General features: G+C 40.2%; 1 protein-coding gene across 1 annotated transcript; it reads left to right on the top strand.

Annotated features, from left to right (window-relative positions):
- Positions 1 to 9713: 9713 nt before the first annotated feature.
- On the top strand, positions 9714 to 19384 carry mrps24 (mitochondrial ribosomal protein S24). The gene is made up of 4 exons (XM_039768423.1): positions 9714 to 9932; positions 10222 to 10302; positions 18277 to 18388; positions 18951 to 19384. The coding sequence occupies exons 1-4, from the start codon at positions 9891 to 9893 to the stop codon at positions 19232 to 19234; spliced, it is 519 nt and encodes a 172-aa protein (XP_039624357.1). The 5' UTR covers positions 9714 to 9890; the 3' UTR covers positions 19235 to 19384.
- Positions 19385 to 19596: the final 212 nt, after the last annotated feature.

Genomic DNA, 19596 nt, shown 5'->3' with positions numbered 1-19596 from the left:
TGGTTAGACGGCGGGAGGAACGGTCAGATGGGTGGAGGAAGAGGATCTAAGGTTACGGGATGGAATGGCAACATGTAGAAGGTCAGACAGATATGGAGGTGCGAGGTTATGGATGGCCTTAAAAGTTAGTAGCAGAATCTTAAAATCAATACGAAACTTGATCGGAGCCAATGAAGCTGCTGCAAGACCGAGTAATATGGTGAAAAGATGGGATTCCAGTGATGATACGTGCTGCAGAATTCTGGACTAACTGAAGCTTGTGAAGAGATTTATTAGGGAGACCAAAGAGGAGTGAATTGCAGTAGTCCAGCCGAGAAGTGACAAGACTATGAACAAGAATGGCAGTAGTATGAGGAGTGAGGGAGGGCGAATGCGATTAATATTACGTAAGTGGAAGTAAGCAGACCGGGTGATGTTATTAATGTGACATTGGAAAGATAGAGTACTGTCGAGGATGACACCCAGACTCTTGACCTGAGATGATGGGGAAACAACAGAGTTATCAATAATAAAAGAAAGATTATTGGTTTTGGATAATGATGATTTTGAACCAATGAGGAGAACCTCAGTTTTGTCACTGTTTAATTTAAGAAAATTTGAAGAGAACCAGGATTTAATTTCAGAAATGCAGTCAATAAGTGAGGGTGGTGGAAAAGAGGAGGTGGGTTTACCAGCAAGGTAGAGCTGGGTGTCATCAGCATAACAGTGAAAATTAATGTTATATTTGCGAAAAATATTGCCAAGGGAAGAAGGTAAATAATAAAGAAGAGGCCCCAGGACAGAGCCTTGGGGCACACCAGAAGTAACAGCGGTGGGTTGGGATGTGAAAGTTTTAAGCTGTATGAACTGAGTGCGGCCTGAAGGTAAGATCTAAACCAATCAAGTGGAGTGTGAGTAATGCCAATCAAAGATAATCTATTAAGGAGAGTGGTATGACAAATAGTATCAAAGGCCGCACTCAGATCAAGAAGGATGAGAATAGTGATTAGACCAGAATCAGCAGCCATAAGGAGGTCATTAGTAATTTTAACAAGTGCTGTTTCTGTACTATGAAGGGGGAAAAACCAGACTGGAACTTCTCATATAGATTATTGTGAGACAAGTGGGTGTGAAGTTGGATAGCTACTATTTTTCAAGAATTTTGGAGATAAAGGGCAAGTTAGAAATGGGGTGAAAATTATTGAAATTAGTAGGATCACAACCAGGTTTTTAATATTGGGGTTATAGCAGCAGTTTTGAAAGATGAGGGAATAATACCAGTAGTAAGAGAAGAGTGAATGATGGCAGAAATAAGAGGGACTAGAGAGGGAAGGCAGGCTTTAACCAAAACTGTAGGCAGGGGGTCCAGCTGACAAGTAGATGACTTGGATTTGCAGATGAGATCTGAGATTTCAGAGGAAGTGGGAAGCTGGAAAGAAGAGAAAGAGTGAATAGGTGAGTGTAGTTCAGAAGAAATACAGAAAGGATCTGGACCAAGGTGCTGATGTATCTTTTGGATTTTCTCATTGAAAAAGACATAAGAGAATTACAGAAGGCAGTTGAGTAAAGGTGAGATGGTAAAGAGTCTGGAGGTTGTGTAACATTATTAAGTAAAGAAAACAAAGACTTGGTGTTACCTGTATTACTAGTAATTAACTGAGTGTAATAATTAGATTTGGTTTGAGCTATACAATCCTTGTAATAGAGTAGATGATTTTTATACATCTCTTTGTGGACAAAGAGTCTGTTTTTTTTAAACAACCTTTCAAGTTGCCTGCCTTTCAGAAGCCGAAGTTCAGGCGTAAACCAGGGGGCAGAAAAGGAAAAAGAAACAGATCTGGTTTTTAGCGGAGCCAGAGAATTAAGAATACCATTAAGACAAGTGTCATAATATGAGACCAGTTCTATGGGAGAGGATAAATTATAAAAGTCCATTTGCGAATCAATTCTAGAAGACAGCAAATTCAAGTTGATATTCTTAATGTTACGAAAGGCTATGAGACGTGGAAGCTTAGGAACAGAAAAGGTAAGTTTAGCGTTGAATGAGAGGAGAAAGTGGTCGGTTATAGTGAGTTCATCTGCTGTAAGATCAAAAGGAACAACACCAGAGCAGCAAATCAGGTCCAAGATATGTCCTTTACAATGGGTAGGAACATCAGTGTGCTGCTGGTATCCAAAACTCTCCAGGCAAGATAAAAAGTCTCTAATGAGAGGGATATTGATATTGTCCAGATGTATATTAAAATCCCCCAGCAGAATTATATTTGGAGTAATTACAGATAGATTGGTAAGGAAGGTAGCAAGATCGTTCAAAAAATTGTTGTTAGACTTGGGAGGACGGTAGACAGTTGCAATGATGGTTGGAACTGGCCCAGACAGTTGACACACAGTCGATTCAAAAGAGCTAACAGCAGGAGTAATAAATTATCGCGACACCTCCTCCACGGTCAGATGCATGGGGTGGACAAGTGTAAACAAACCCCAGGGGGGTGCATTCATTAAGTTGTGAAAAGTCTTGAGGTTGCTGCCAAGTCTCAGTTAAACAGAGAAAGTCAAACTTACGGTCAATGAGGAGATCCTGAATGAGATGTCCCTTGCTCGTAAGTGAGCGGATGTTCAATAGACCAAAGCTGACAATGTTGCTGTCGTATTTGACAGTGGTGTTAGTCGACCGAGCTAAGCTGGCCAACACGCTATGGTCAGTGTTCCTATCTGTGTTATGTGGAGGGTGCCGAAAATCAGACCAAAAAGAGTTAATTCCTTTCGAGGCGTCCGTTCGGAATCTCCGGCGGGACCCACGATGGATGTATCTCCGACGAGGGAGAAGTATAACGAAATATAGCACCGACAGCTGGGTACTGGAGGAGGCCAGTCGCAGGTTGGATAGCGAGCGACAGAAGACTCCAAACAAACAAACATTAACCAAGCAAAAATCCTACCAGTCCACATTGTAGGCGAGGAGGCCGCAGGCAGCTCAGACGTCCAGAGAATAAATCGGTAAGTTTCAAACGAAACGGAGGTTAGGCTGAAGCATCAAAATCACTAGTCTAGCAAAATCAATATTCTAGTTACCGGCGAGCAGCAGCGACCAGTCCCACCAGCGTTTACTCAAACCGGAAGTCAAAAGAGTCAAAAGTCAAAAAGTCAAAAGAGAATGCGATCAAAAGTACTTATTCAGTAACAGATGACAAAGTACAATTGCAAAAATGGCGTTTATATAGAGTAGTGGATTATGGGTACAGGAAATGGTTGGCAGGAAATGAGGTTGAATTCAGGAGCCGGAAGTGACGTCATGGGGCGGAGCCGGAAGTGATGTCCATGGAAAGAGCCGGATGTGATGCCATATGGAGTTACCGGAAATGATGTCATGGTGGCCATTTTTAAACCTGGAAATAGAGGCGATTAATTGTCTTTGGTTTTCCTGTTGTGAGAAGAGGTTTAGGTAAGCACCATGTGACAACCCGTCATCTTGCGATATTTTACTCACCTTTGAGCTTTTTGACTGCCTCCTAATCACACGTGTGTGACAATGAACATGCCTCCAATGTCAGCACGTGTAACCAGCTTGGATGCCAGCTAAAGGTCAACCCTGGTGAACCGTTAAAAACTTTTTTTGCACATCCAGTGAGTGGTGCGAAGGTGTTTGTGATGATGGATCCATGCCACGTTTTGAAGTTGGCACGAAATATGTTGCAGGCCTACAGCCCAATAAGTAGCACCACTGGCCAGATCAATTGGACATACGTTGTTCATCTGAATGATGTCCAAGCAAAAGAAGGACTGCATGCTGCCAACAAAATCACAGACAAGCATGTGAATTTTGATTTAAAGAAAATGAAGGTGAAGGAGTCACACTGTGACATGTGAGACATGCCCGGACACCATCAGACTGAGACCACATCTTTTTAAAAGCACACATTTATTTTCTACACTGTGCTACCAGCACCAATCACCCCTAGTCTGGACTTTTCTTTAAATGTCCGTGGACTGCCTTTCCTCTCTCCACGGGAGCCTCGTCCTGCTCCCACCCCTGACTCTAGCTCCCCGATTGTAGGGAGGCGGCCCCTTTTATTTCCACCTGGATGTACTCCAGGTGCCTGACAATGTTCTTCCGGCAGCACTTCCTGGTGTGGCGGAAGTGCTGCCCTTGAACCCGGAAGCACTCCATGCATCCCTGGAAGGATTATCCTCCATCTTCCCGGGTGTGGTGGAAGTACACATTCTCCGGGCTTTTAGAGGCTTGGGGCGCCCCCTGGCGGTGGCCATGGGCCCCAATGGGCTTGAGCCTCTTTGTTCCTCTCTGTGGTCCTTTCCAGATCCAGGGCGGTTGCTCCCTCGGGGCCCGAAGGACATACATGCCACCTCCCGGTCCTTCCAGGCGTCCCGGCTGGGTCTGGCCCCCAGCTGCTTGTGACAAACAGTAGCTCTGCGCACATTGATGGATCTCGGCTATTCACAGTTTCAACACTGTGAAGCAACAGCTGAATTCATTGAGGTAATGTTACATGCAAAGTTTAATAACCATGAAGCAAATAGTGAAAAACATTGATGCTATATTTTAGTATTTACAGTAGCTAATGATAAATGGAAACATGTTATTTATGCTGATGATTCAGATTCTTGTTATAATGCATATATTTGCTTTTAGATGATTGACAGGCTCTTTGACATCATGAACAGTTGCAATCCCCATACCAAAGGGTTCAAAACTCCACTGAGTTCTTTGAATTGGGCAGAGAGAGTAGAGTTTTTGTTGAGAGGCAGGAACTACTTGATGAGTTTGGTGATGAAAGATGGCACACCCCTTCATCGATCAAAGAGGTTTTAGGAAATAGTGAAGCTTTTGTTTTCACGATGAGTTTATAAGTTCATGACATCAAGTTCATATGATGTTATTTCAAGGCTGGGAGAAATGGACAAAATTATTATTTTGACCAAAACACCTCTATAAATATTCAAATAATATAGCAGAGATGGTTATGGATGCTTTCATTTATGTTGATACAGTACCAGCCAGTACCAGGCGTGCATTTCATGTTTATTTATCTATATATATAATTCACTAAGGCAAGACAACCATGAAAAGCACACCGGAAGGGGCGTGGATTCACTAAGTCGCCGACAAGTGAGGCACCTATGGCGCACGCAGGAAGGAGCCACGCCCACCAACTCCAAGCCCATTGGATATGATGACAACTCGCAGGGCCACGCCCACCAAGTCGGACGCGAGGACACAGAAAAAGTGGCGTCATTTATATTCGTCTGTCGTGGAGGCCACATGCGGTGCAGGTCAGGTTACTGCCATGTTCATGTCATGCACCTCCGAGCTAGGTTGACTGTTCATAGAGGCATGTTTCTCGCGGAGGTGAATCGCCATATGCAGCGTATGAAACGGTTTGCGAGGGGTATCTCATGGGATCTTTAAGACAATCATTTACAACTGAGGTTAAAACACAATGAAGTAAGCAGTCTACGAGTTTTTGGTTACAACGCATGACCGCTTGCACCATAGCAAACTGTTTTACACGCTACATACAGCAATTCCCATCCGTGACAAACATGCGTCTTCTTAGATGCTCCTGCAGGAACACGGAAGACTTTTCCTGCCCACCAACACTCCTTTTTCACCGGCCCGCATCTACCCTCGCTCTCTAGACATTCACACTGCCTGCCCATGTGCCCGGACGCAAAAACTCACCGACCACCCAGTTAGCCCCTTCCGTCTGTGCTAGGAGTCCACATGCACGTCTAAGCCACGTTGACTTTTCATTATTCTTTTCGGTTTCGACACCAACCGCGTCCACCATGAAAACCATGCGAAAGGAACAACGAAGCCCCGCCCACAAACTCTACCCCTCCTCCCACGCGCTCAGGAACGCACCTCAGACCACTGCCCGCCAAATCAAACACATACTCACTCGCTTTGGTCTGTGCTGCGGTCCAAACCCAGCTGTGAGCCACGTTGACTATTCTTTTGCCCTCCATTGCTGCCGCTTCAAATGTATTTCATGGAAACAACACTTCTTTCAATGTTATAGAAATTCCTGCTTCAGGTAACTGTTTGTTTCTGTCAGTCGGGTTTTTTTGGAGAAATGTCATTGACGAAACTGTTGCACATAGCAAACTGTTTTACACGCTACATACAGCAATTCGCATCCGCGACAAACATGCGTCTTCTTCGATGCTCCTGCACTTTGTACACACCGCCCTCCCACCGTGGTCGGGTGTCTTGGTGGATTATATATAGAAAGGCAGCCAAAACCGCACAAAGCAATGAAAAGTCTACGTGAGTCACAGGTGGGGTTACCACTTTTAATACAAACAAATAAGCAGTCGGCGTCCAAATTCTTAGAGGGACAAGTGGCTTTCAGGCACGTGAGATTGAGCATTAACGGGTCTGTGACGCACTTGTATGTCCGGTACTGCACGCGCGCTACACTGAATGGATCAACGTGTGTCTACCCGCCGTGGGTAAGCCGTTGAACCCCATTCGTGATGGAGACCGTGGCTTGCAATTGTTCCCCATGAACGAGAAATTCCCAGTACGTGCAGGTCATACGCTCGCACTGATTACGTTCCTGCCCTTTGTAAAGGCCCCCATGGTCGGGTGACTTGGTGGATTATATATAAAAAAGCACCCAGAACCGCAAAGAACAATGAAAACTCAACGTGGAAACCGACTGAGGCGGTGTTTGGAAAATTAACAGTCAACGTGACTCACAGGTGCGTGTGGACTGTGCACAGACGAAAGCGACTCAGGTAGGGAGTTGGGGGCGGGCACATAAGCGGGCAGTGCGTACTGAACGGCGCCGTTCAACCCTGTCCTTCGCTTTGGAAGGAGAAAGCGCAACGGCGCTCCTCCGGTTTTCAGTCACGGACAACTTTTCTTGGTGGTTTATTAAATTACGGATTTTTCAAATGTTTATTTTTTCCTCTGTGCTTAAAAATCATATAAAAGCGGCCTGATTATGCGGCGTATGCTACGCCGCGGGTTGGCTAGTTTTTTATAACTGAAGAAAAACAAAGTATGTTTCAAAACAGCCAACAAGTACTCAACACATATGGGAACTATTTCAGGACTGCTGGAAGGAATTCCTTTCCTTTAGCTTTGTGTACACTTATTTTGCTTACTCCATAGCCCCATCTGTGTTATATCATATTTTTAGTCATAAAAACAGCCCCATTAAGTGTAATTGTCTAAACTTTTGACTTTCATTACATTACTAATCCTACTCTGTTTTCTTTTCCTGCATGCTGCATCATAAGTTCATATGATGCTCGGTTCTCTGTTTCTAATGTTGTTGCAGTCTGCTGTATTTTTGTTTTTTTTTCCAGTTCTTTGAGGTGTCATAATGGCAGTATGGCATCATGACACCTACAGTATGCCATATGTATGGCTATGCTCATGTTTTCAACCTTGGCCAGTTCTGTTTTATTTTTTCTAGTTGTCTTATATTGCGCGGTCTTGAAGTATCTTGGTTTACAGTGATAATATTGACAAAACATTTTGTTTTGAAGGTACCTATCTGTTGTGGGGTTCATCGTCAACATTGACACCCTGATGATGATGATTCCAGAACTGCTTCAGTGTCAGTGATACATCTGCACCTATCGTTTCAGTCAAGACCACTTGGAGCTCCTTGATTGAGAGAGGAATACGTGAAATGTTTTCAAAAATTAAACCAATTTGTATACAATAAAATTGTTTATTTTTGTCATTGAGTGTATCATTTCACTGTTAAAAGAAAGACCAGACTGCAGTCTTACTATTTTGACTTTCAGACATTGGACAGGTTTTTGTCTCAATAATTGCCATTATTAGTGTATAAATGGATATAAATAATTGCATTTAAATGATTCGCCAAAATCTGTTATACAGGTGCTGGTCATAAAATTAGAATATCATGACAAAGTTGATTTATTTCAGTAATTCCATTCAAAAAGTGAAACTTGTATATTAGATTCATTCATTACACACAGACTGATGTATTTCAAATGTTTATTTCTTTTAATTTTGATGATTATAACTGACAACTAATGAAAGTCCCAAATTCAGTATCTCGGAAAATTAGAATATTGTGAAAAGGTTCAATATTGAAGACACCTGGTGCCACACTCTAATCAGCTAATTAACTCAAAACACCTGCAAAAGCCTTTAAATGGTCTCTCAGTCTAGTTCTGTAGGCTACACAATCATGGGGAAGACTGCTGACTTGACAGTTGTCCAAAAGACGACCATTGACACCTTGCACAAGGAGGGCAAGACACAAAAGGTCATTGCTAAAGAGGCTGGCTGTTCACAGAGCTCTGTGTCCAAGCACATTAATAGAGAGGCGAAGGGAAGGACAAGATGTGGTAGAAAAAAGTGTACAAGCAATAGGGATAACCGCACCCTGGAGAGGATTGTGAAAAAAACCCATTCAAAACTGTGGGGGAGATTCACAAAGAGTGGACTGCAGCTGGAGTCAGTGCTTCAAGAACCACCACACACAGACGTATGCAAGACATGGGTTTCAGCTGTCGCATTCCTTGTGTCAAGCCACTCTTGAACAAGAGACAGCATCAGAAGCGTCTCTCCTGGGCTAAACACAAAACTGCTGCTGAGTGGTCCAAAGTTATGTTCTCTGATGAAAGTAAATTTTGCATTTCCTTTGGAAATCAAGGTCCCAGAGTCTGGAGGAAGAGAGGAGAGGCACAGAATCCACGTTGCTTGAGGTCCAGTGTAAAGTTTCCACAGTCAGTGATGGTTTGGGGTGCCATGTCATCTGCTGGTGTTGGTCCATTGTGTTTTCTGAGGTCCAAGGTCAACGCAGCCGTCTACCAGGAAGTTTTAGAGCACTTCATGCTTCCTGCTGCTGACAAACTTTATGGAGATGCAGATTTCATTTTCCAACAGGACCTGGCACCTGCACAAAGTGCCAAAACTACCAGTACCTGGTTTAAGGACCATGGTATCCCTGTTCTTGATTGGCCAGCAAACTCGCCTGACCTTAACCCCATAGAAAATCTATGGGGTATTGTGAAGAGGAAGATGCAATACGCCAGACCCAACAATTCAGAAGAGCTGAAGGCCACTATCAGAGCAACATGGGCTCTCATAACACCTGAGCAGTGCCACAGACTGATCGACTCCATGCCACGCCGCATTGCTGCAGTAGTCCAGGCCAAAGGAGCCCCAACCAAATACTGAGTGCTGTACATGCTCATACTTTTCGTTCATACCTTTCAGTTGGCCAACATTTCTAAAAATCCTTTTTTTGCATTGGTCTTAATTGATATTCTAATTTTCCGAGATACTGAATTTGGGACTTTCATTAGTTGTCAGTTATAATCATCAAAATGAAAAGAAATAAACATTTGAAATACATCAGTCTGTGTGTAATGAATGAATCTAATATACAAGTTTCACTTTTTGAATGGAATTACTGAAATAAATCAACTTTGTCATGATATTCTAATTTTATGACCAGCACCTGTATGTAAACGATACTGTTTTTAACGTTATTGTTTTTTCATCAGAAAACCCGGTTTCCAATTCTACCTGTATTAGTGGCACTTTTGCAACTGGCAGTATGTCTGACGCGCTGACGTATCGTGTCGACTGGGAAACACAGTGAATGCGGCGTCTATCTATATACTGTATTTCTATGGTGAGACAGTCCCTACATTTGAAATCTGGCGGGATCTGAATTGCGTGCCCTCGTAAACCGGAAGTGAAATGGATGGAAGGAATGATTTCTACGTTGCACAAGTCAAGGACGGCATGTTACTCATAGTGTGTGGATGCTGCTACAGACACCTATGTGTTAACGCCTTTGCAGTGTAACAGCAGTTAGACGCTGAGCTTTAAGGGATGTGTTCTGTTGTATTTACAGTATAGTAAACCTTTGAAAAACATTCCTTCGGTAGAAATGGCGATATTGCTGTCTTCAGGGATCCGTACCTCCCTAAAGGTAAAAGTTTCAATTAACATGATCGATATCTCTTTACTGATTTCTAAATATAAGTACTGTAAATTCTAATTTCGCAGTGCCACTGAACCGAATGGCATTACGTAGCATATACGACTTGTGTATTTGTAAGGATGCTAAATGTTAAGCTGTATACAAATGCAAATACTGTATTCTGTAACTAATTGAGCTCATTTCACTGAACATGCAGATTACTATGAAATTTTATGGCGCCCTTGTTTCCGTTTTGAATTTGGTAGTGTTCTTACAGTCTTTAAATTTAAATTGGCAGGGTTTACTTGACGGAGTGAATGGTCTGCAGCTGCTTACGTCTGGAACTCGTAGCCTTCATACCACCACAGTTTGTTTAAAGGTAATAATAATAGTACATAATAATAACATTAATGTGTCCTTACTTTGTAAGAGGTCCAGTTTGGACGTTATGGGTATCCTGTATGTACACCACGGTTGTCAAACTAAGTTCCTGGAGGACTGCAGCCACAACTTTAATCAGTTAACCCAATGATGCTGCCATTTTAACAGACTTGTTTTGCCCTGATTTTATTTGACTTCAGTAATAATTGTTTCATTTTTTAACGATGGCCAAACACTCATGAAATGCAAAGCAAGCCAACAAATAACCAGCAAACTTTGAGGTCTCATACCACCATTTTCACTCCAACCAATCTGCTATTTAAATTTTCATGAAGGTTGCAATTTAATTCACTTTTTCATGCTCTTATTCTACCACTTCAGTCATTTGTAAAACTGATTATCTTTTTTTCTGAGATAAAATGCCTTGCAGACCACATTAAATCATTTTTTTTTCTGTGACCTTTGTCTTTTTTGTTTTCAAATATTTTATTGAAACCTCTTGTAGAAAGACATACTTTAGTTGTAAATGGGATCTTAGTTATTCTGTTCATATGTTAGCACACTTTGCATTTAATTACAGTTTGGCTCCAGTTTCCAAACTTTTCCGTGTTTCTGAGGCTGCGTCTTTTGCAAATTTCCAACTTTATTCCCTATTTTCTCGCTATAAGCTCTCTGGAGTCAGTACACAAAACTTTTGACGTCATCTCCACAATTTATTATACTACTGACTACGACTCCTCTTTTTGTAATTTACAGTCCATATAGAAAAGTATCACCCCCTTCAAAATATTTACATTTTGTTGATTTGCAGCCTGAAATGAAGGCACACACTGAACTGTTGCTATTATGTCTTTCACTTGGCTGTTATAAGTTGCATTAAATAAATACAGCTGGAGAAATATTTTTGTGCTTGCTTTCATTTTAGGCTGCAAAGCAAAAAAAATGTGAATATTTTGAAGGGGTGATTCTTTACTGTACATACTGTAACTTACGTCAATATACAGTATTAGTCAGACTTGGGGTCACACCAACATTTTCATGTTTTTGATTGAAATTGATACCTTTTTTTTTTATCAAGATACAATTGAAGTGACGTGTGTATAACGACAATTACATCTCAAAATGACTGCTTTTTAATTAGTTATTCACATGTGGCTGTAAAGCCCCATATTCAGCAACAGTTCCCTCTGTGTCCTAATTGTAAACACCTCTAGCTTTTCATTAATTAGTAATGTTTACATGCTTATTAGTTATTAGAGAAACCTTTGTAACTGCATTTGCACTTCGGAAACCTGATACCTTGTTCACTTGTGTTACAAGGTAAAACAAGGTTGTCGTCTTCACCAAATACCCACCAAACACCAGTGTTGTCCTGATTAGTGAAAAGATGACTGTGGGATGAGCACAATAAGCTTTACCAGTCCTCTTCTGTCCAATGTATGTGTTCTATTGCTCATTTTAACCTTTTGTTTTTATTTGGCAATTTCACATTTGGGCTTTCTCTTTGAAACTCTGCTTCAAAGGCCAGCATCCCACAATTGTCTTTTCCTTGTTGCAGGTGACATGATTTTTTAAAAAAAAGTCAGCTTAGGGCAAGTAAGGTGTTTGTTTCTCAAGTTACAGATTCTGATGTCCATATCCTGTTTATGCAGTTGCCCATCTAGGACTTCCCCATCTTTTTCTGTCCTAGTTAGTTCCAGTTCACCCTCTTCTCTCAGGATAGTAAAAGACAGCTTGGTATGAAATATTCAGTTTCTTGCCAATCTGTCACATGACATAACCATTGTGAAAATAAACAGTCTTGACATACAAAGAAAGGTTTGGAGCACCCACCCGTATACTTGAAACCTGGCTGCAAAAAGGAAAAATAAGTTGCACAGATGTGTACAGAGTTGAGTCCAAAATAGAACTGAAGTTGCAGAGGAAGTTGTCTTGTATTTAAGGCAGGCAGGTGGAGGTGATGTCAGTTCCAGGCCTCAATGAAATCCTCATGGGGTATGAATCGGAAGTGCCATCCTCTCTGGGTTGAGGGGTTACCGAAAGTGACGTCCTCTGCCCTGAATCAGGCAGAATTTCCCCATGTCCAGTATGCAGAGATAAAAGATGAAGGTTTACTGCACCCTGCTAACCCCATGGCCTGGTGTGGAATTACCTTCTTTTGGTCCATTTAGCTGCCTCCCATGCGCACATGTGTGACACCATGAAAACAACAGAATGTCTTGTTCATTGAGAAGACTGTTTCATTTTGGCCTTTTTTGAACCTAGGACTGAACTTTAGGAATGCCAGTCCCTTGCAACACAAGTGTAGATGAATAGCAGGGTTCAGCAGAACTAATGCAATTAGAAAGATGTAAACATAACTAGTTTTGGATAAGCTAATGGATTTTACCATTTAGAATGGTGAAAGAATTGCTGCTGAAAATGGTGCTTGCAGCCATTTGTGAGTAAAAAATTAAAAATCAGTCATTTCAAGCACTAATGATCATTACATACACTCTAGTAATGCTTTGGCTATATTTTTTTTAAATCAATTTAATGGTATCTAGATACAAAGGTATGAATTTCTCTCAAAAATATGAGAAGTTCCGGGTGACTCCAAACTTGTGATTGGCAACGTATTTAAGCTGCATTTCCTTTTCAGTTATGTACCAAATGTAAGCGACACCTCTGAAAAGTCCACAAAACACAAATACGAGTTATGTTTCCATTAGTGAAATTAAAAATGGCAATTGATATGATGTGTGTTGGTTTTGTTATTTCAATTGTGTCTACAGGTCACCACCTTTATTTTGAGGCAACAAGAGCAAGTGAATACAATAAAAGGAAGGCAAACTCCCTATACTTGGCATCGGCCATGTATTAAGGACTTTCAGAAATCGTCCATAGTGATTTTGCTGATGAGCTCTGGGAACAAACTTTTAGGATGAGCAGCTCAACATTAATGGAATTATGCAGCGCAATAGGCCCTCTAGTGTCTCCTGCCATAACATACATGAGGGAGCCAGTCCTGACCAAAAAGCTCATAGCAATCACAATTTATAAACTGGCTACCTGTGCGGAGCACAGGGTTGTTTTGCCGAGACTTTAGTTGTGAGCAAAACCACCGTATATGGGGTGTATCAGGCCATATGCTACAAACTAATGAGGTGACATATCACTGTACCTGATGTGGAAGAGACACAGCAGAGTTCACAGTGCAATTATGAGGCGCACCAAATACCTCAGATGTACAGTGCAATCAATGGCTCACATATATCCCCATTTGTGCATCAAATGAAGGGTATCAGGATTATGTTAACAGGAAAGGCTGTACATCTGTTGTTCTGCAGGTGGTTGGTGATGACAGATAAATGGTCAGGGGGCATTTGTACTGAGTCGTCCCATAGTGCTCATGATGCTGCTGTATTCACTACATCATATTTGTACAGGTATTTGAAAATTTAGATCATGTCATGTAACCTAAATATGAAAAAAGTGTTTGCATTGCAGTTTTTCGAATTATTACTTTGCCACATTACCTGAAAAATTGCCTCAAGTGAGCGTGTAAAGTTTTTTGAGTATTTTTTTTTTCTTTGCAATTCACATGTTTCCATAACCAGTTTTTTGTTTCATAATTTCAAAATGCATGTTAAGGAGGTTAGTGGAAACATGGCTTATGTTGACTGATAGAACACAGCATACCAGATGTAAAACTTTTTATCATTGCTGACAATAATCATCAGGTTACCTTTAGTACTCTAACCTGTTCAAGTTTGGGTTTGAAGGCTATAGAAATGCTGTTGTAACAAAAGATGAAACTTAAAAAAAAAAAAAAAGAAATAAAAATGAGGGTATTTTTATTAAAAAGGCTAGAAGAAAAAGTTTATTTGAACTAGAGTATGTGAAATCGGAAATTTTAACATACTTTTATCATAATTTACATATAGTCGGAGTCAACTCCAGTAATCCAATAATTGCTTCCCACTTCAGAGGCTTCACTGTGTGCTTTTATCAGGTGTCCTTAAGCTCATTACTGGCAACCGTAAATTTCCCTTCAGCATCTGTCCAGCAACTTACTCTTACTGACTCCACACAGTTCTCTTTCTTTCCTCATTCTGGAGCTTTCTTCTCTTATTTTGTGCTTTTTATTATTCCTATGTGTTGTTGTCATAGCCAGAAAAAAGACACTTGCCTGAATGTAGCTCACCCAATATATACGCATCTGTCTGAAAATTGAACACTTATACACGTAATATATAGATTTATGAAAATGCAATATCTTTTCAAATAATGCAGAGTTTTACAGCACTTGATAAGAGAAAATGGTGTTAAGAGGAAAAAAAGAGCAGCAGCAGTTCTGGGTATTTGAAGACATTCAATATCAGTTGATTTTTTTACGAATAAAAGATTGTAACAATTACAAAGTTAAGATGTGTGTGTACATTATATATACCGTTGAAGTCAGAAGTTTACATACGCTTAGGGTGAATTCTTTATAACCTCACAAAAGATTTTATACCATAAGTTTGGCATATCATTTAAAACATCTAGTTTGTGTAGGGCAAAAAGAAATGTTTGTCAACAACAGATTATTTCATTTATGTTTACTTATTTGGCTGACACCTTTATCTAGGACAGCTTACAACATTAATGATACAATTGGTTGCATTTCTTTTGGTTTTCCAATTGGTACACAGGCAGGTCAATAGACTTGCTCATGGTCACACAGTGTCAGTGGGGAGATTTGAACCCACAACCTTAGGGTTTGAAGTACAAAGCCTTAACCACTACTTTTTGGATTTTTAATGACAAAATTTTAATGATGATTTAGAGCAATCACAGCACCCTGCATTGGAACAATACACAGTACACCCTCAAAATTCACGGGGGTTACGTTCCTAGAGCACCTGTGAATTGTGAAAAACCGAGAATTATGGATGTAGTTAAAACATGCCTATTTTTATAGTTTAAACCTTTAATATGCCCCTAAAACACTTTAGATAGATACTTTATTAATCCCAAGGGGAAATTCACATACTCCAGCAGCAGCATACTGATAAAAAGTGTCCAGGGAACAGCTCCACATAAAAGAAAGTGGTAGGAGTGATCAGTGAAATAGGGAAAAAGGTAGAGTGATAAAGTCATAATTTCATTTCAACCTCAGTTTATTACATTACCTAAAAAAGAATGTAAAGGTAAACCCGCATACTGTGTATAGTACTGTACTGATATGTCACCCGCAGTGCTAGAATGTAAAATTCTGATGTTATTGCTATAAGTACTGTAATTCATGCAATCACGTTTTCATTGCCAGAAGCCTTAGAAGGTGCAGGGCATTTTGGCGGCATCTTGGGGCTTTAACCCTTAAACTGACACATACTTGGAGGTTAATGCATCCCTGGACACCAAATACTTTTTTGCTGCACTTTTTAAGTAAATGTCACAATTCACAAAGAAAAGGTGAAATTTTAATGGAACACATTTTTTTCATGAGCATCACAATTACTGCAACACTGATCATTTTACACACTACTAATGAACTGTAAAAACTACTTAAAAAAACTACTGGAACAATATGTATAAGATGATGAAATTGAGTAAATCACCGAGCCAACTGTGCTTGAACTGGCTGTATGCAAGCACACAGAGGTAAACGCTAACGCTGGCAGGCTAGTCTAGTGGAGCGGCACATTCCCAGAGACAGTGAGGCTGCAGTGCTGCAGGGGGTGGCAATGGTCATGAGCCGGCTGCTCAATGAATGTACGGCGGTTTAAGGATTAAGAAGATCAAAACGGAAAATGTGAGAACACTCGGCTGGAGATGCATCACAGGGCAGCAGTCAATCAGCAGCAAGGAGAAATGAATAACGCTGTAGCGCTCTGGTGCTGCTGAGATTCACACCATCGAGAAGATGGTGATTTATTTATTTTTATGGTGGAGATTCCAGGGACGCACCCAGCCTTGACCCTACCCGCACACACGCACTCACAAACAGAGACAAAAACGAAGCAAACCGATAATCAAACAGCAAATAAAGAATGCAATAAAAACAACAATACCACCCCTATTCCCCTTACGGCGATTTTACATTAAATACTGTGTGTGTTTTGTTGGTGCTTTGTTGTAAAGTCCATGAAAACGGCAACGGATGAAATGTAGTGATGAAAATAGATACTCCAGAGATCTGCATCTGCATCTGATAGTCCTACCGGTAGTTCCTGAAATGGTGAAGACGGGTTCAGGAGCGCTTCTTTCTTCGCAGGATAGCAATGAATCCACTTAACAGTCCTCGAAACAAAATGATCCAGGACAAAATGAATAAGTACAGGTAACCCAACAGAAGGCAGGCAGAGAGACAGGAACTTGAAACACAAATTACAATAACTTTTTTACTCTTTTGGTCACTGGCCGTGCTGACGTCCTTTGACCTCAAGAGCCCCTGCACCCTCAGCAGAAGACCAATCGGAGCCACTGCAGGGACTACTGGGAGTTACAGTTTCAAATTCTAGTAGAGTACGCTCTCAGATTGGCTACTGTCACCATCCCAAGCCGCGTTTTCCTCTACAGTTGCTTCCTGTTCTCTTTACAGTGCAGCATTGCCACGAAAAAAGGCATAGAAAATTGCGGAGGATATTTGTGGTTTCCGCTAGCAATTATTAGTTAGGTTCTAAGGAAAAACCCCTGAACCGCGTCTTTGCGGGGGTCTACTGTATTGTAACAGTAGCAAGTAAAATGTTAATTTCAGAATCGAGTAGATATGACGAAAACTACAACAATAAATACCACATTACCAACATTACCAGGATGGACCATTGAGGATAAAACAAGTGTGTCCACCCTCCACAAGCTTTACAAATCATTGAAAGTTGATTTCACATTTTTTCAAGCAAGGACTGGACAGTTTCTGCTCCTAATTACACTTTACATTGTTTTTGGAACAGTTGCCTTAGGAAAAAAGACACTGCACTGTTCTTCATAACACTTACAGAGCATTGGTAAAGTGTTTACTTATCTCTGCAATGTGACCTGCTGAGAATACTTCTCTTTGGAGTGGTCTGCAGTGGCTTAACTAAGACACTTTTCTGTAGATACTACATATTGGGTGTAAAGGCTGTGAGTCCTTCATAATAAAAAGTAATTTTACCATCATGTCAATATGCCAAACTGCACAGAGATGACTTAGCTATCTTCTGGTGTGTGTGTGTTTTTTGTTATGAAGACCAAAAGGTGTATTTATTAAGGTCTTGTTACATAAAAGTAAATGATTAATAGGTGCATTTTTGCAGTACCTGAACTAAAGTGTTACCAATATAAATTTGCACTTTGTCTAAACTAAAAATGTAGCAAAGTTTTTTAAACCATAAAAGTACATTGTATTTCTGCATATTCTATAGGTTACTATTAGTAGTAAAGTTATGTGTTTTGGTAATAAATAAAGTTTGAGTAAAAACACGTTTATCTATAAATATTAAAAAAATAAAAACAACTAATTCAATACCAGTTGACACCCTGGACAACATTGGCAATAGCCACTATTGTCAGGGTATTGGGCTTATTTCTCTTCAGGAAGTACTGGATACAAGGCAAAGACTCAGTCTATGCATGATACCAGTCTATCACAGGGCCTATTTATGCACACAATTGAGAAACCCCAGTTAAAGTCACACATATGCATTTTGGAATGTGGCTGGGAAACTCGAAGACCTGAGTAAAAAATTGGGCAAAAATGGCAAGAATTAGCATTCATGATTCTGGTTTTGTGTGGCAGCAACGCTAACTACTGTTTAACCCAGTCTTTATTACATTGGCAGCAAGTGATTATAAAGTTACCAGGATTAGTGTAATCCATTTGATAAAAATAGTGAACATCTTCTATTAATAACACTCAGAAGATGAGTTGGTGTTAAAAGTTTCATGTTTCTGTTTTATTTGAATGAATTATGCTTTATTTAAGTGCCTGGAATTCTTTTGTAATTAAAGAATGTGCTTTCAGAATCAAGCAGGTAGAGTTCGAGTTGGGAAGGGAAATAAACCTGTGACTTATGAGCAAGCTCTTCCACCACATTATATTGGTCATCGCAAAGGCTGGCTGACCCAAAATACAAGTGAGTATGTGCCGTTATACAAGTCAGGCATTTTCACATGTTCATTTATCTGCTCAATGTGAAGTGACTAGATCACATAGTTAACACATTAGAAATACATTTTATGGAGCGTATTTTGTTAGACATGGTATGTTTTGACATTTTGGTGCAGCATGTAATGTGTGATGTTCATATTAATGTGTAGGACTGAAATATTTTGCTTATATTTGTTTGTTGTTAAAGGTATCTAATTAACTTTTGTCATTATTATTTAGTAATTTTGCTGATGCGCTAATTAAGGCAGCTTACAACATTTGAGATACATTTCTTTTGTTTTTCCAATTGGAGTGCAGGCAGGTGAAGTGACTTACTCATGGTCACACAATGTCAGTAGTGGGGTTTGATACCACAGCCTCAGGGCTTGAAGTACAAAGCCTTTACCGCAATGCCACATTGCCTGACCATCTAACCAATGTGCCTGTCCATTGAATGTGTGTCTTTTTAACTGCTAGATATTGTATTCAGTATAAAAATGAAGTATGACCATTACTGTTTTCTTATTAATGTATTTTTTTTATGCCAGGTAACCTTGATAATGAGCATGGAGCTGCAGAAAGGATTATTGAGGATGTCTTCATTCGCAAATTTATCTTTGGCACCTTCCATAACTGCCTAGCCAATGAAATCGTCATTAAGCGTCGAGGCAATGTTATCATCATTTGTGCTTTTTTTCTTCAAAATCTGTCTCCTCAGAAGTACTACTTTTTAATAGGTTATACTGAGACTTTGCTATCACACTTTTATAAGTGCCCTGTCAAAATGGAGGTGCAGACTTTGCAGGACAAGGTAGTTTATAAGTACCTATAAACAAAACTCTTAAGATGAATGAAAAAGTGTCATGAAATGTAGTGAAGCTTGTGAACTGTTGATTGTGATGTCAAAGTGTTAAATCCAGCACTGAAAAGAAAAATGGCTGTATTAGCAGCATTGTGATTAAAAATAAACTACAAAATCATACTTTTTCAAAACACTGCTTTAATGCTGCAAAAACAGTGGGTGGCAGAAAGGCTCATGGGCCTTATTTCGACACAGTTCAGTTTTTAATTATCATTCCCCACACCTGACCACAATGTGTTTTCACCTCTTAACATACAGTGGGTATAAAAGATTTACACACCTCTATTAAAATTGCAAATTTTATGTAATAAAAAAATAAATAAATAAAGATA

Source organism: Polypterus senegalus, chromosome 11, assembly GCF_016835505.1.
Source record: "Polypterus senegalus isolate Bchr_013 chromosome 11, ASM1683550v1, whole genome shotgun sequence".
Taxonomy (NCBI): domain Eukaryota; kingdom Metazoa; phylum Chordata; class Cladistia; order Polypteriformes; family Polypteridae; genus Polypterus; species Polypterus senegalus.
The sequence above is the reverse complement of the archived record's forward strand: the minus strand, read 5'-3'. Positions and strand labels throughout refer to the sequence as shown.

Bases quoted from the DNA above. Each gene is read 5' to 3' on its own strand.
- mrps24 (XM_039768423.1), top strand. From the start codon at position 9,891: ATGGCGATATTGCTGTCTTCAGGGATCCGTACCTCCCTAAAG. The intron at 10,303-18,276 runs GTAATAATAATA...ATGTGCTTTCAG, and splicing joins CCACCACAGTTTGTTTAAAG to AATCAAGCAGGTAGAGTTCG. The intron at 18,389-18,950 runs GTGAGTATGTGC...TTTTTATGCCAG, and splicing joins CTGGCTGACCCAAAATACAA to GTAACCTTGATAATGAGCAT.